This window comes from Symphodus melops (assembly GCF_947650265.1).
Source record: "Symphodus melops genome assembly, chromosome: 12".
NCBI lineage: Eukaryota > Metazoa > Chordata > Actinopteri > Labriformes > Labridae > Symphodus > Symphodus melops.
Window position 1 is genome coordinate 6,950,388 of NC_136702.1, and position 17,386 is coordinate 6,967,773.

The 17,386-nt window shown below is 42.8% G+C and overlaps 2 protein-coding genes across 2 annotated transcripts in view; one reads left to right on the top strand and one right to left on the bottom strand.

Moving 5' to 3' along the window:
* Window positions 1-17,386, top strand: part of mgat4a (alpha-1,3-mannosyl-glycoprotein 4-beta-N-acetylglucosaminyltransferase A) — a 33,873-nt gene that overhangs the window by 9,178 nt on the left and 7,309 nt on the right. The window contains exons 2-7 of the mRNA XM_079357255.1: window positions 7,528-7,695; window positions 8,885-9,025; window positions 15,605-15,738; window positions 15,867-15,913; window positions 16,019-16,132; window positions 17,239-17,314. Of these exons, the coding sequence (XP_079213381.1) occupies window positions 7,528-7,695; window positions 8,885-9,025; window positions 15,605-15,738; window positions 15,867-15,913; window positions 16,019-16,132; window positions 17,239-17,314 (680 nt within the window). The remainder of the gene's footprint in view (window positions 1-7,527; window positions 7,696-8,884; window positions 9,026-15,604; window positions 15,739-15,866; window positions 15,914-16,018; window positions 16,133-17,238; window positions 17,315-17,386) is intronic.
* The window catches only part of mfsd9 (major facilitator superfamily domain containing 9), a 73,352-nt gene that overhangs the window by 8,033 nt on the left and 47,933 nt on the right, over window positions 1-17,386 (bottom strand). The window lies entirely within an intron of this gene.

Below are 17,386 nucleotides of genomic sequence, written 5' to 3' on the forward strand. Positions count from 1 at the left end.
AAAAGAAAAGGCTTTATGACATGGTGCCTTTTGATGCAATAATCCAAACAAATGGTAAGAACCTGTTTTACTTTGTTAAGGTTGCCGTTTAAACAGTGCATCAGAAAAAAATATAGCTGAAATTCTTTGACGTGCCGAAGGGCGTTTGGTTCACAGAGACAGTCTGCTGAGTTGTTTTGTGTTAAATGGTACGTGTGGCAGGGTGCCATATACACTGTTTAAATAGGATGCATTCAAAGGAGGAAGGAAGGAGTTTGAGTGGCTATGAGCAGCTGCCTGCCTTTGTGTGACTTTTAAAATGGAGAACTATATACACAATAAAAATGAGTCGAATATCTAAAAGCATCTTCAACCAGCAGTAATAATGACAGGCCTTTTTTTCTTTACATATTTGCAAACACAGCTTGGTCTAGACCTGCGTCACCAGCTCTTGAGTACCTTTCTGCTTCTTGCCGAGCTGTGTGGTTCATAGTTGTAGACGCGTGGCAGGTAGCATCTAGACTTTAAAAGGAAAGTTTAGTATTTTAGAAAATGTTGCATGAACTCGGATTGTTCTAGAACTGTGATAGAATGTTGAGGGTCAGTCTGTAGGAACCTTGGATGTGAAGGAAGGCGTCGGTTCAAGTCCCGGCATGGACCACAGTATGACATTGGATCTGTGGTTGCTGCAGGTGGCAGCTCTTGTTTGGAACTGTTTCTTGTGAGATTACGCTGAATAAATGAGGCCACTTCTTTGTCCAGGCATCTTGTTGTAAAATTGTCCTTTTTTTTTTTCTTTCCGGGGACTTTGATGAGAAGTTGATTTGATTCCATTGTGTTGGAAATAGTAATAGCTCCATACCTCGACAGATGAGACAATCCTTGTCAAGATAGAACTCTTTTGTGAGGGTTTTTATTTATTTAATTTTTTTTTACCTAGCTTAGCCATATCTTTTAAACCCAGATTCACCCAGACAGCTGCAAACATCTGTAGTTCTATTCAATTATAGCTGAGCTTGTATCATGACACTGGTGCCTACTATAACTACAGCTTTTTAAAACAATTACTACAAATAACTGAAAACAAAGGTTTGATTTATTACAACGAGCGAAGTTCTTAAACTGAGCAGTAACGGTCAAGACATCAGGCTATTTGTAGTAACGGAGCAGTTTTAGTTTTACTTTGATACGTACCAGAAAACGTCAAATTTGCTCCAACAGGGACATCTGCATAGCATGTGCTGCCTTTTTCTCTAACTCATGCAAACATCGACGGCACAAGCCCCGCATCAGCACTCCCAAACGTGCAGTCAGCAGCATGCATCAGCACAGGAGAGGGAGGTCAAGGACAAGACGACTGAGAGGGCTTTTGATGAGCTAATGGATTGACTGATAAAACTCTTTAACACTGGGAGGGGGGGGGGGAGTGCAGGGTTGGGTTTCTGTGAAGTATTTCTCAGCACTCGGGTCATCCTTGTTCTCTCTAAACTGTGAGGAGTTCAAAGCGTAATTGAAGATCTTTATGCTGTTTGTCAGCTCGTCAGATTCACAAAATACCATGACAGAGGTCAGAGGGCGTGAGCACGGAGTCAGAGGGAGTAAAGGGAAGACTCATGTTGTCACTATGAATCAGCAAGTGTCTTTAGACATTTGAAAGAAGAGCTCTGAGTTGTACATTGAGAGTCAATTAACCCCACACATGTATGTGTGTGTGTGTGGTTGTTTATGTCTGAAGAGTCTTTCTCCATCTTTACGTCATACAATGTTAATTTGGAGGGGGGGGGGGGGGGCATGGGAGAATAAACAAACGTAATTACAGAGGCCCTGAATGGACATTCATCCATTCTTGTATTTACTCTTTTTTTTTTTTTCCTGTGATCACGATTAATTTCACGAGTCCTTTTTTTTTTTTTTTTTCGAGCTCTGGACTTTATATTTATAACCTGTAGCTTTCATCCCAAGAGTTTCAAAAGGACAAAACAAACATCACTTACCTCATTTGTGCAGCTTTGGCAGTGTGGCATGTTTTGGTCTGCCCTATGACATTGACCTGCCCAGGGTCCAAAATGAACACCCGCTTAGTGCCAGATGATGGCAGAGCTTTGTTTGGTAAGTAAATCGCAGCGGGCGTCACGCCACATGGCGGGCGTCACGCCACATGGCGGGCGTCACGCCACATGGCGGGTAAAAGTTTGTACCCAAACAGTTATGTATACAAAATATACAGATTTTTGAAGCACGTTTGGTGTTGCAGCAGCTTCTTTCCTCTACTCCCATGCCATCTGCCTGTTGGAGAGTCGCCACGCACACGCACACACACACACACATAAACGTCACCCACCACTGTGCCACTCTTTCTCTCAGAACACAGTTCAGACTCTTTTTGTTTAGGAATGCGACGGTCAAACGGTCTGTCCGTCTTTCACCGTGTCTGCATACATCAACAATCAGTAAGTTAACAGTTGCAGTGTCATCCCACAGCCTGCTGTAGTCTGCATGCAGACTCTGTTAAACAGCGCTGTGTTATGTCCAAACACTAAATGTGTGGTGCACGCTCTCCGTTTCACTTACAGCAGGCGCCGCCGGAGCTGCCAGGGACACACGCGCACATCAACGGCCTGCTTACGTTACGTGTTCAACATTGTCAAAGATAAACAGAGAAAAAAGAATCAAGGGTGCGCGGGCCTATCCTCTTCTTCCTCAGTCTGCTGTTTTTGCACAGTGCTGCACCTACCTGACTGATGATGATGCGTCTCTCTACCTACTTTTTCAAAAACGAGATCAAGAGAAGAATGCGATTTTGTGTATTGAAGAACAGTAATAATTCATAAATGTGGTTTTGTTTGTATTATTAATGAAGTCTGCAGTGGCAAATACAGGGCCTAGTATATTATAAACCACTGTATATACTGCACTACTGTATTATAAAAAAGTATGCTCTAAAAATATGTATAAAGACAAGCAAGAGCATTTTTTAAATTCATTTCCTGATCTGATAAAAAAGATGTGTGTCTTAAGCCTGTGATCTGATCCTACTGAACACAGCATCTTATTTACTCAGTGAATGTACTGAAACAAAAACAGTAAAAACTATGCTAGGCTGGTACATCTTTTCCTCATACCACCACTTTGGCCCGTGAAGGTCAAATAGACCCTTCAGACCCTGCTGCAGTCGTTTTGTTTGATTTTCTAAATCACCACAAAGGATCCCGACAGCACTGAAAACAAGCGTTCTGCTATCTGAAGATCATGACGTGAAGTCCTCTGTTTTATCCCAGGATAACTGAAATAAACTTATCACGGTATGACCAGTGTGTGTGTGTGAGGCCTTCAAGTGTTTTAGAAGCCAATTTTGAGGTTCCATTTCATGAACATCCCCCACTCACTGCTGTCATGAATGTCATTAATAAATTATATAGACCAGGAAAGGAATCGAGGCAAAAAAAAAATCAGGTGCCATAGATTAAAAAAAAAAAGAAAAAGAAAAAAGAGTAGAACGTGTAGCATGTTAGAGACAGTACAGGACATGGGTGAAATAAAGCGGAGGGGATGATGCAATGTAAAGAAAAGAGGTTGGATTGAGTCACGAGACAGAGGAGCAGAGGGTTTTCAAGCTCGGCAGCAGAGCACATCCTTTTAGCCCCTCCCCCACCACTTAGGCTTCTCCAGCAGAGAAGAATAATGTGATTGAATAGATTTACTCCAGACCTCAGGTAGGTGTAATTGCTTAATGCTGTTTATGTGCCAATAGAGTCATCCAGTGGCTGTGTGCTAAGAGAAGCTTAAAAAAACACAACTTAGGCCGATCACTGAAGTTCTGTACTGATAAGACTGTGGCAAAAAAAAACAACTTTTTTTTGCAAAGTCATTTTAATGAGTGGCAATACAATTCTATCAAGTGTGACACCAACCTGAATTGTCAAGAGACTTGTGTCAACATTGCCCGTCATGCGCACTCCTCAGGTAAGAAGGGAGGCACACAGGAGAATGATATGACTCAAAACATGGAAAAGATTCAAAAACAAAACAATGTTTTGATTGGAAACATGAAGGCAAATGGAACAGGAATGTACTGCTTGTATTTGTTCCTGTGGCTCTCTGTTTGTCTTTGTTTCTTTGCACAGCGGGATTACAGGTGTGGTTTCATGTCAACAGGCCGGGCGTCCTCGCAATCACAGGACTGATGTGAAGATGAAAGCCTGTTGTGGATTGAAGCTGCCCTTTCTGCGAAGCTTTTGGGCCAAATGACAGCATCTGTCTGTGGGTCTTAGAGATCAACATCCAGGAGGGAAAACATAGAGAGAGAGACTGAGAGAGAGACTGAGAGACTTGTTGTGTTGTAGTGAAGGGTTTTTCGAAAGGGCAAAATAAATCTCACACAGGAAGATCAGAGCCCGGCCAACACACACACAAGTACACATAAATACACACCTAAGATGCTCTTTGTAGTTTGCACCACCTGTAACCTCACACAGTTTTTTACTGCTAATGAAGACACCGAGACTTTTTCCATCTCTAAGAGTACTCATTATTATCATTTAGAGAAGTGTGTCTGATCGGGCTTTCACACTTACTGAAAACTCCTGGAAAAACTCCAGATATTTCCAGGAGGAACTTTATGTGTAAACGCAAACAGCCACATGTTTGTTTGTTTTTCACCCAGAGTTTCTCCTGCCAGACCCCGAGTATTTATTTATTTTTATTTAAGTCTGAGCGAACTGATGTGAGAAAAGCAGCAGGATATTATCTGGAGAATTCACCTTAAGACCAGGAGGGGGGGGGAGACATTTGTATACTGTTACTGCTGCATGGTGCACAGAGTGTCTGCACGCGGCGTCGTCTGTTCGTCCTTTTGTTGATGTTGTCATTCCTTTGAACTGCATGTAGCATTAATGTAAAGGCAAATATTCTCATTGTGGCATCGTATAGAAGAGTCCGTCAGGAGAGTATCTGGAGCAGTGTTCCCTAAAGTTATCGCCCTCATTTCTAGAGTTCAAAAAAGCCTCAAAGCACTTTTATCAAATAAAAACCAAAGCGATAAAACGTTCTGTTAGATACACAATGTAAAATATAGAAAGTAGTTTTAAAAATAAGAACGATAATATTTCAAAAGCTGACTTACTATTCGGCTCACTTAATCTATCTTTTGATCTCAGCCCAGCTCCTCCCTTTTTCAAAGAATCCACAGCTTCATGTTTTCTCTTTACACCAACCACTGAACTTCTGTTTCCTGATAAGAGCCTACCGGGGTCAGTTTGCCCAACAGTGTGCAGTAAACTGCCTCCAGTGAGATCATGCACTTGGTTCTGCACAGTGAATGTAGTTAATGGTGCAGCAGGTCACGCTTCTCACACCACTGTGCAGTCTCAATAAGCAGAACGGCAGCGTTCACGTTGTGTGTAGGCGCCATAAAAGAGCCGCTGTACGAATATGCAGACAATCCAGTATTTTTATATAAGAGTTATTTTTGGGCTTTTTATGCGTTTATTTGACAGACGGGACTTTGGATAGTGTCTGAAATCAGGGAGAGAGAGAGACGGATTTGAACCCAAGCTGCCCGCTTTGAGAACTGTACATGGCGTGCACAAACTTACCACTAAGCCACTGGTACCCCACAATTCAGTACTTTTAAAATAAAGATTTTTTAGTGTTTGCAGTGTTGGTGTAGTTCACCTCCTGTTAATGAAACATTTCTTTGTCTGTTTTGTTCAGGTTTGGAAGTCACAAAACGAGCTTCACATCCGCTTGCATCGTGTATACACTGAAGAACATGTCGGGTGTGATGCATTATTTAGTTTTATTAAGAGACTTTTTATTAGCAGTTCTGCGATGACACACATGTTGAGTCATGGCCAGGAGAGAAGTAGAAAAGTGTTAAAAAGATCTTTGTTCCTCTTTTTGGCTTGATCAAAATCTGTGATCCAGTCCAAAGTGTCGCTAAAAATCAGTTTTGTACTTTTGTCCAAAGTATTGTCTTGTGTTCTGGTGTTGGTTCAAAAAACATGAACTGCTCTGAATCATCAGTTAAATCTAAGAGAAGATATGACAGCTGAAGAGAGAGAGGCAGGAAATGTGTAAGAGGAGGTGATGACGTGGAGCAAAGGGACTGAGGTCAAGTTCTAACCCACGATGAGGACTCTCTCAGAAAGGCTTTAAAAGAGGGAGTCAAAAGATCTTTTGCTATTAGTGTAAGGGGAAAATTCCGTCTACTGTCGAGGACACGTTTTTCTCACAGCTTGCGTGAGAAATGCAACAATAATTGAAAAAGTAATGTTCTTGTTTAGTCTGTACTGCATGGACAAAAGTTTCTTCCAAACATCGAAATATCAAGATACGCAGACTTGAAGTTGCCTTGACATTACTGTTGTGAAATGTCTTTGTTATTTCTGACTGCACCTTCCTTTTCCTTATTGAGGCATGAAGGTTATTCTGTGAAGCAGGTGTATAAAGACCAGAGCATATTGTGAATGCATGAAACTTCCCTTCAGACTGGATTAATTCTTCTTGCAAAATAGAAGGAGTGTCAAGACAAACAAAGACAGTGATTGACTCAAGATCCTTCCTTTTGCATTGATAACCGAAATACCCAGCCCACAAGTCACCAGCCGGAAATAAAAGCTGCCTTTGATTTCTTCGATGAGTCACTGGAATTTCCAAATCATGAGATCAATTATTTAACAGCATAATTAACTAAATCCAAAGCACACTGATATACTTAGGACAATGACATCTTCAAAATATTTTTAAAAAGAAAGTCAACACTCTTCAGTTGTTAAGCACAGGCCTGATTTACAACTGTCCTGAGCTTCTTTCCTGAACTGCTTCAAAACATTTGTTTATATAAGTCTATTGTTAATTACACAGGTTTAATTTGTAATAAGACAGAAGATGTACTTTACTGATCCCTGAAGGGAAATTAGGTGTTTACACTGTGAGCGAGCTGCCCCAGCAGGTGCTCCTGAACTGATTGGTTGGGGGGGGGGAGTGGAAAAGTGTCTTGCCAAAGGACACACTGGACATGTTGCTTGCAGGAGCTGGATATCGAACCCTTGACCTTCTGATTGAGAGAAGACAACTCTACCCACTAAGCCACAGCCGACCTAATCCGTATTTTCTGAGTCATATATGGGAGCTTCTAAATCTACATTCATAAAGGGGGGGACAGTGGTTGTTTATTGTTTACTGTTTATTGTAACTAACGTCTTGTGTCCTGCTACTGGATGCCTTGAATTTCCCTCAGGATCAATAAAGTATCTATGTATCTATCGATCTCTATCTACCTTTGTACAGCGGGTCTCCATGGCTCCACATAGTAGTTTTTTATAGGCTGCATCGTGGTCATAAGTTTTGCTTTAATCAGGTGTGGTCCGAACCCTGGGGAGAGATCAGCGTTACGAAGTCCACCTTGTGCTGTGTCAAGTTGTTTTCTCATGGCAGAACCCTTGTGAACCCTGTTTCACTTTCGGGAGTTCAAAGTGTTAAAGCGATGGCCGCCTGATTGCTTTGTTGTCGACGTCTCTTTACTTTGCCTCTTTGTGTTCCTCACAGAGAAGCTGATAGCGTACCAGCGTGAGTTTCATGCCTTGAAAGAGCGCCTTCGTGTGGCAGAGCACAGGACACTGCAGCGCTCGTCCGAGCTCAACAACATCCTGGAGCAGTTCAGACGCGCCATCGCCGAGACAAACAGCAGCAAGGATGCTCTCACTAACTTCTCAGGTATTTGTCAAACAGAGAACATGCACATAAACAAACCTTCAAAGGCAAACACCCTAACCCTTCAACCCATTAACCCATTAACCCTCAGCTCTCGCTCTTAACGAGGGCGACTGTGATCATCATATTGAGGATGGTGTTGATCAGAATACTCGTGATAAACTCCTCAAGTTGATGTGACGACGATATAAAAACAATAAATCAATAAACCTGTGCTTTGCCTCTGTGCTCAGACTTTTTGCTCAACTCAAAGATTCAATTGTAATCAAGAATCCCCTCTTGTGTTGGCTCTGCATCAGCCGGTGTAAAGGTCAACACAAAAAAGAAACAGTGCTCCGAGACGTGACACAGGCATTTTTTTGGTTATTGCCTGCTTTCAGATTTCTAGACAATGTGACACGGTGTCATGGAGAAGACCTCATCTTAATAAGTTCAAACCAAATACCACGAAGGCAGCGGTACCTTTGTCAAAGTCAGGTCGTATCTCATAAAGAATGAAATGAGACAAGATTTTCCCTGCTTAGTTTCACACTGGCAGACTTTTTCCAGGCGCCTGTTGTTAAGTCTGTCTTATCAAACTGGAAACCGCTCGGTGGGTTATGGAAATAAATTCGTTGACAAATGGCATTCGGACGACCAATAAAGTACCAAGGTATAAAATGAAGTTCAGTTTTTAAGCTAATGGTGCCGATAATATGCCAATCCTTTTAAATGACAAAAAGCGTCATTGACATAATGGCTGCGCTTCAATCTGACCTTTATTATAACTTAGTGTTATTGCAATTTCAAACATTGCTACAATTCTGCTTTTGGAAAGCGCTTTTTGATTTTTAATTTCCTCCCACATCATACACAGTCAAATGGAAAATGAACATTATGTAATTTTATTCTATTACTGGCTGCAGTGGGCTGGTAGAAAACATCCAAATCTGTATTAGCACTGTGCAGTATGCTAACACTCCACAGCACTGAAGGTTTCCTGCAGCAGGAGAGCACTTATATTGCTCGAAAGAAGCTTGTCAGCATATAGGTAAATATAACTCTCCTGTTGTCATAGCAACAGTGTTGTTTGGGAGCGTTTATTGTGCTAACAGGTGGCACTTTAAGAAGTCAGCAGAAATTCCCCCCACCTGTCATCGCTTGGTGAAGCCGAGACGAGGAATCCTCACCACTCGTTTGTCTTGCTTTTCAGATGAGACGCAGAAGCTACTGAAGGAGCTCGCAAACAGGAAACCTCTCCAGGTGCCAAATATCTACCACCACCTGCCTCACCTGCTCAACAATGAGGGCAGCCTGCACCCCGCCGTGCAGGTTGGTCTCGGCCGCACAGGAGGTGAGAGGCTTTAACGCACGCTGCACATTCGGTAGGACAGTAACTTCCATGATTAATGAGGCGTCGCTCCCCCCACCCCCCCAGAGACCCTCATTACACCGGGGACAGTCCAGTGTCAACAAGCTTTCAGCTGACGCCTCGTTCACAACAAGTATCCCCTCTGGACTTGAGCTGTGCAGGTGGATGATTCCAGGGAACATTTAAAGATGAATAATAATTACAATGTATGAAAAGAGCAACTCCATATTTACATTACACTCATCCAAGGAGAATTCCCCCTTCCAATCTTAATCGTAGCTTCTTTACTGTCAGAGGTGCACTTCTCTCTCTCTCTGTGTTTAAACTGTCGAGGTGCATGAGTCTTTCACGCTGCTGAGGTTCTAGAAAGTGCCAACAATTCCTACATGACCACGAATGAATATCAAGAACCATTCCTGACCTTAAAGGTACTCATTACAAAAGTTAATCACCGTGCTCCGAGGAAGACCCGACCTCAGCTTATCACCGAGCCCAGAGAAGTGCAACATCCTGCTGATGCTTCTGTCTCTTGTTAGCTCCCCTCTTTTTAATCCTCTGCCATTCACTCTTTTCTATTACCTTCTATTTTTAGCCACCCCAGTTTGGATTTTATCCCCCCAAATAAAAAAAATTACAAAACCCAGCTTGATGCATGTGACCTCTGCTATATCAAGGTCTCTCCTTGAGGATTACTTATTTGGCTTTTTCAAGCTTGAGATAGGTGCGTAGGGATTTTGGGGTGCAGGTTTGGGGGGGGGGGGGGGGTCGCTGAACAGCTTGAATTGTGTTTTCACATTCCTAATGACAAAGACTGGGGCCGAGGGATAGAGGCCCCTGACAAATGTAAAAGGAAAAGGAGGAGGGACAAGTCGGGAACAAGAAGGTGTTTCTTGTCCCTGCTCTGTTTGATCAATGAGTGCAAGGTATTCCCACGGGAACAAGAAAAGGGGGGGAGGCGTATCATTGCCATCTCCTCCTTGTTGCCAGTCTGTCTGCTTTTTTATGACAGGTGGGCAGGTATCTGTTACTTACAGACGGCGTTTTCAGACTCTTTATTTTTGGCTTTTCTTTCAGTAAACCGAGAGAGATTCCACCCCCAGATAATGAACAGCTTGTTGCTGCCTACTGCCTTGTTCTCCCAGCTTTCCCACCCTTAAACACTCCCAGTTGTGTTCACTGGAATGCGCAGAGGAGCTTGAAGTAAAGCCCCTCTGTGAAGTGATTGTGGGTCTGTGGGGGTCAAAGGTCACAGAGTCACAGGACTGCCTCAGGGAAGTTTTTACCCACCTGACATGCATGCCCCGTGACTTCCTTCAATAGCCACCCCAAACCTGCCCCCTTCTTTTGTCTGACTTGTTGGTTGTCTTAGCCTTTAAACTTGTCCATATTACCCATTAATGCTCGGCAGGCCCAGGTGTATCTGGCGTTGGGTGCAGTTTACCACATAACCTCTCTTTTTAAATGAACAGGTTGAAAAAAAAAAAAAAGGAAGTTAAGGCCTGACTGAAGTAGCTTGTACTAATACCAACCAAAGAACATTATTGTAAATAAAGCTTCCCTTGTTCTAAACATAGTCCGAAAAAGTTGGCAAACAACCAGCTTTCCAACTTTTGCCCTTTTTAAAAAAAACACCATTACTTGTTTTGTTGCCAAGCACTGCTAGCATTTGTTTACTCTGTCCAGCCATTCAAAGCGTCACACGCTGCAGTCCACTATCTCCTTCCATCCGCCTTTTCTCCTCAACATTCCTCGCACTGCAGTCTTTGCTGACCTTCTCCGCTGGCCTGAAGACAGTGCACACAGTCATGGGCCTGCTCATAAAATACAGTCCAAGCGTCTTCCGTTGTCCCTTTTCCTTGCAGAGAATCTTACTGCAAAGGCCCAGCAGATATGCGACGGTTTGATCCGTTGCTTTGAAAAGCCCACCTGTCTCCGTGCAGGTTTTCATGACTAACAAGTAGCAGTTGCCAGTGTGGTGTCAAGAACATGACCCCTCATCAGCTTCCCACTCACTGCTGCTCATTACACAGCAGTGCTTGTTCTGATACTGCACAGATTTCTGTAGCTGTTGAAGAGGTATGAACAGCGACATTACAAGTTAACATTAAGATTAACTCTATTGATCCCGCCAGGGGAAATTCTATTTACACTGATCGTCATGCTACACACACATAGGCTGAAACACACACATGCAAAAACAGGATCCTATGGACATGCACTGAGAGATGTCACAGTGACGAGTTGGGGGGGGATGGGGGGGTATGGGGGGGTGCGTGCTCTTCAGCTCCCAGACCCATCTCCATATTTGGCCACACCGGGACTTGAAGCGGCGACCCTCTGGTTCCCAACCCAAGATGAAATTAGTAAAAAGTTTAAAAACCATACCTGATATCTTTTGAATTTTAAAACCAACAATCTTTTGACCAAAGGCCCCAAGAACTAAAAGGGACTTCTCTTTAAGGAACTAAAAGGGTCTGCGTTTCAAACAGAGCCACTCAGCTCTGCAGGGACTGAATGCCCTGTTGTCAAAAGCCCCTGGACCTTCAGAAAGTACAGAACCCCTAGCAGGGTCTTCTTTCGGGTTACACTTCTACCCCAGAACTACATTTGTACCCTGGTAGATTTGGTGGAAATGCATGTAGTTCCTCAAAAAGACCAGAGCCCTGGAGGATAGTTCCTCCGGTTGAAACGGGGCTTCACACTGCTCGTATGAAATTCAGGCACACGAGATAAACAAACGGATCAAAGTTCCAGTAGCGTACAATAACACATGTCAAAGCACGGGGTTAGCACGTTGCTTTTCACCTGCCTGCTCTCGGGTTCAGCTTGCGACCTGATGCCCACACATTGTTGACTTTGGCATTTAACAATCAGGTTGCCTTTACAAATGTGCAATGTGAAGAGGATTCTGGGATGATTGTCAGACTGTAAGTCACTCACTGTACAGCTCTTCATTCACTTTCAGGAGGTGAACCATGCACAGCTGTTCATCATTATTAATATGTTCAACATGATGAATGTCTTCATTTAAATATGAAGCTTCATTGTGTAGTATTAAAGTGGACACAAGGAGGCTTTGTAATGAGTGTGTCTTTGTTGTTAGTTGACTCTTTTTATAAGCAGGCTCCTTTTGTTCGGCTTGTTATTGTTGAAGGACTCGTGTGATGAGATACTCTAAATTAAGAGTTTGACAGTTGTGACCCTTTTTCATACTTTTATACTGTCAAATGTCTCCATCTTTTCCAGTTGCTGATTGAAGGACTGATACGGGACATCCCAACTGAAAAGTGCTCTCTAATTTTGAGTATTTTTTGGTATTCACTTCACAAAAGATGACGTCAACTTTAACATTGACCCTCTGATGCCCAAATTAATAAGCAGACAAATGAATAATTTAAGACGGCTTCTCTTTTAGAATTGTTAATTAAAAATCAAAAGCAAACATGGAGGTACAAAAAAAAAAAAACCAACCAAGCCAGGACATGAAATATGCATCAAAGCCTCGCTTCAAACGAAGACAAAAGAAACTCCTCACCCTGCTGATGGGACAAAAGCAGGTGGACAGAGTTTCTGTTTTGTTTTTTTTTTGTTTCCCCAAAGAACAAGTCATATAAATATGCCTTTTTTTAATTTTCATCCTCAATTTCAACATTTAACTTTCCTGAGGTGAAACAATATAAAAACATATAGAAACACAGGCAAATGAATCAAAACAACATGCACCGTGATCCACATTAAATACATAAAAATACGAGAGTTGATCCTGTAACAACAGGAAACTGTCTAATCTTATCATAAACACCAGAAGAAAGCCCGTCATCAGTCCTCAGGGTCATTCGAGTTCAGAAGCTTGATGGCGTAGTATCATTTTGGAAATTGGAATTTTGTGTCCCTTTTTTTTTTTTTTTTAATTTACATGTCATCGTCATGTATCAAGTTTCATCGTCTCCAAGACCCAAAAAAAACGAGCAGTATTCTCAAAACATGTGGCCACTGAACTTTCAGGAACAACACCTTTTAATTCTCTATTCATCACAAGAGACAGCCCGAGCGTCCATTTACTTCAGCCTGTGAAATGACTCTTTATTTGGGACAGGTATCGATACAAGAGGGGCCTTTTTTTAATCATTGTTTAACCAAAGGTGTGCACAGCAAAGATGGTAAAGACTGTAAAACACTTACACCAGAAAGAATATCTAACTGTGTACATGATTGGGTATTGTTAGGAATGTAATGAAGAAATCTCTTATCTGATTCAGCTTCGTGAGACAGCATATCTGTGTCAACCTGCTGCTCTCCTTTCCCCCTTCACTTCTCATCTGATCCTTTAATTGTCAAACTGTGCAGTAAAACACCTGGCTAGTAGAAGTTAATTGGGATGAAATTTAACAGTAGCTGTATTGAAAAGATCTTAATGGATACTTTTGTTGACATATTCTGAGCTTATTTATTGATATGTTAAACCTTTTCTAATCAAATTAAAGAGCTGCACACACAAATGTGAACAAACTGATGAGTCCTCGATCCAGAGCGAGTCCTATGTGCTCATACGTACAGTGTGCATGCTTCACTATTCCCTCTTCAGGTATGATACTGTATGGTCACCGACGTGCTCCATGACATCAACCTGAACCCTAAAGACTGACATGTTCAGTCCTGAAACATTCACATGTAGAATGTTTTGCTTTTCTTTTTTTTTTTCTTCCTTTTTTACCGGATGAGATCAAAGTAACGGCAGAGCGAAAGCGGGGCCAGACTGATCAAGGGACACTGGGAGGCTAGTCTCACACTCTGTCCTGCTCACACTGCACTTGCATGCATTATCACTCACTGTCTCGCCCACCACCCCCCACCCCCTCCTCCTTATTCTGTCACTCTGTCTCTTTTCCTTCCTCCCACATTCTCCTTTCATCCTCGACCTACTTTCTTGGTGGTGGTGGTGGTGGTGGGTGCCGCTATACGACACGGAGCTCAGTCTGAGAAACACAAAGCGAAACTGGGACAGATTCTCCACGCTGCGCAGATCACTCTGGAGGATTGCACCCTCTCTGAAGTCCACTGTGCCGCTCACTCATACTGCATACTTAGTTTAGCTCTCTCTTTTTGTTTAGCCCCACATGAGCTCAGTCAGCACGCACCCCATTCGCGTGCACAGGGAAACGCACGCACACAATAACCTGCCTGCTTCAGTGCTGTGCCTACAGGACGGGGCAATGTATGCAAAATGTATGCATGTTAGACAAAACATTATGCAAAATTGTCTTCTTCAGACCGCATCACTTTCAGACTTAAGTTCACTAAAGGACAAGCACACTAGTCTTGTGTCTAAGCACGAAAAAGTGAGCACACTTTGCAATTTCTTGCTGCTCTGTTGCCTTTAGGTAAATAATGGATTCAGTTTCAGGTAACATGCGCGATAACATGCTCATCCTCACATTTGCGGTATCCTAGTAGGTAAAGTAAACTGCTTTCATGTCTGCGACAGTCTGTCGTGTCTCTTCATTCTGGTGTACTTTTCAAGGAATCCTCAGACAATAAAGAAGGCGCCGTCTGTTTGGCCACTCTACTCCACGCCGCGTACAATAGGCGCGATAAGGACACAACAATAGACACTCTTTTTTTCCCCCTCTCTCCCTCTCTCTGTTGTCTCACTTCATCAGCCGGTCCTCGGCTGAATGTAATATGGATCCCACGCGCGACCTTTCTCTGACCTTTTCTAGGGGCATGTCTCAGAGCGTCATTTTTTGCCATCAGTGGGTTTTGCTGAGTTTGAAAATTGAATTTCTCTCTGAAAAGTTAAGTGATAAGAATCAAGATTAACTCATTTCAGCTTCCTCAAAATGTCAGATTTGCTTTTTTTTTTCTTCGTTTGTTGCAATCAAACCTTCAAGACTTGACAAGAATAGTCAGACTAAATAAGACACGTAAAAAAAAGGGGGCTCGGGTCCTGGTAACTCAATGTGTTTAAACATAGATCAATGGGAATACAAAGATAAAAAGTTATAAGTTACAAGTTCCTCTCTGAAACGGTCTCTCACTTTCTTTTTTTGTGTCATCGTTGTTTGTTTTGGCCTGCCTGTCTTTGTTTACTTTAGCTGTTAGCAAATGCTCATAAATGAATTTAGCTACAGTATGCTTAGCTATATTAAGGCGGATGTTGAAAACCTGCCAGCGTTCATAAATGTTTGTAAGTGTAGTTTAAAGTCCCACGTTGTTGAAACCACATGAAGAGGAGGTGGTTTATCTGTCTATTTGAGCTGTACATATAAATGCGTTCGTGTCAAACATGTTATGTAAGATTGTTGTTTAAAAACATTTGTCTTTAATAACAAGCAGTGTGGTGTTTTAGAAGAAGCCTAACATGCCCCCCCCCTTTCAAGTCTTCCTTCCCACTGCCATCTGTGAGTCTGGGCATGGATTTCTTGTGTTTGTGTAATCATTGCCATTGTCCAACAGCAAAGATTTTTCTCTGTTTTTTCGGATCAATTTGATTAAACTGGCGCCCCATCCTGCCTTACAAGACTGGTTCTCTTGCCTCACACTTCTCTTTCTTCCTTTCAGTTACCATGGTGATGGGGATCCCCACAGTGAAGCGAAAGGTGAAGTCTTATCTGTCGGAGACGCTGCGTTCGCTAATAGACAAGCTATCGCCAGAGGAGAAACTGGACTGTGTCATAATCGTCTTCGTCGGAGAGGTGAGGTCTCGTGTTGAATCATAGCTGGATGTTTTCTTCACGAAAAATTACCAAAAAAATTACAAAAAAAAAATCATGCTCAGACTGTTCGTCTCGTGTCTTTTTTTGTTTTTGTTTGATTCTCGTAGACTGATGTGGACTACGTACACAGTGTGGTTGCTGGCCTGGAGAAAGAGTGAGTACACTTCCTCATTTCTTGACGGAACTCTTAAAAACCCTTCAAATATCTCGACGAAGTAAAAAGACGCCGCTGTCGTCACCTGTCACTTCCCTTCGCCAGGTTTTCCACAGAGCTGAATTCGGGCTTGCTGGAGGTAATCTCCCCTCCAGCCGCCTATTACCCTGACCTCACCAACCTCAAAGAGACTTTCGGAGACTCCAGGGAGAGAGTCAAGTAAGCAGATCTCTACGACACAACGTCTGTGTAATCTGTGTTCAGCGCTCTGGACGTGTAATTAGCTAAATGTGGTCGAAATCATTATGGAAATGATGGAGAAGTCAGCCCTGAGAGAAATGCAACACAGGCAAGCTGTGATGAGGATTGCAGAAAAAAGTGGAAGGATGATTCAGGGGGGAGGGGGAGGGGGGGGGGGGGCGCAAGAGAGTGAGAGAGAGAATGAGCGGGAGCTTTTAGGTAGGCTGCCTGGGTACTTAGTATTCCACAGGCATTTCTCAAAGTCGGATCAAGGTCATCAGCAGCAGCACCCTCTATCTCTCTCTCTTTGTAACGCTCCCTCCTTGTATCCTCTGTACTTATCTCATCTTATAGTCGGCTAACAACTGGTTTCATGAGAAATCTGTTGATGGTGGAGTTTACGACGGCTCCTTCCAGTGTGTCGTCCTTTAAAAGTCTCGAGGCCTCAGGTGCATGTGTAGAGTTTGCATGTAGCTGTTTGTTTGCGCACATGCTTCTAATGGCAGTCTTAAGTCTTCACTCTGAAATAAGGCTGTTGTGTTTTTGTGTGTGGGTGCGTGTGTGTGTCCCAGCGAGAGGTAAATTAAAAGGCTCACTTCTCGTCGTGAAGCTTTAGCAACCACCTGGCCGAGGTTTTAGTGCGTCTGCGCCTTCACATCTCTGGAGTCTGTTCACCTGAATGTTAAGAGTATGTGTGAGCTTTTGTCTTATTGTGTGTGTGCGACTGTGCGTGGGTGTGTGTGTGTGAGTGTGTGTGTGTGTGTGTGTGTGTGTGTGCATTCTAACACCTGCCAGAAGCATCATGACCACCTGCGGCCCATGAGTCACACGGCAACAAGGGCAGATCATTCAGATGAAACAATTAGTGACAGCGCTGCTTTATAAATTATTCAAGAAGAGCCTGCTGTTGTAACACTCAGGATACCTGCGAGTACCTGATTTGCACAATTTAGTTTTTGCATGTCCAGAGGTGTGTCTGACTGGCTTTTCCAAGGTGAAATGCCCAAAAGGATAACTTCAGGTAATAAAAAAGAAAAAATCCTTTTCACGTGTGTTCATGATTTTCTTTTTTTTTCTTTGTTCAGATGGCGAACCAAGCAGAATCTGGATTACTCCTTCCTCATGATGTATGCTGTGAGCAAAGGGGTTTACTATGTTCAGGTATATGCTTCCAGAATGTTCCTATGAAAAGAAGAAAAAACGTTGTACAAAACATCAGAAAGGTTTCTTTAG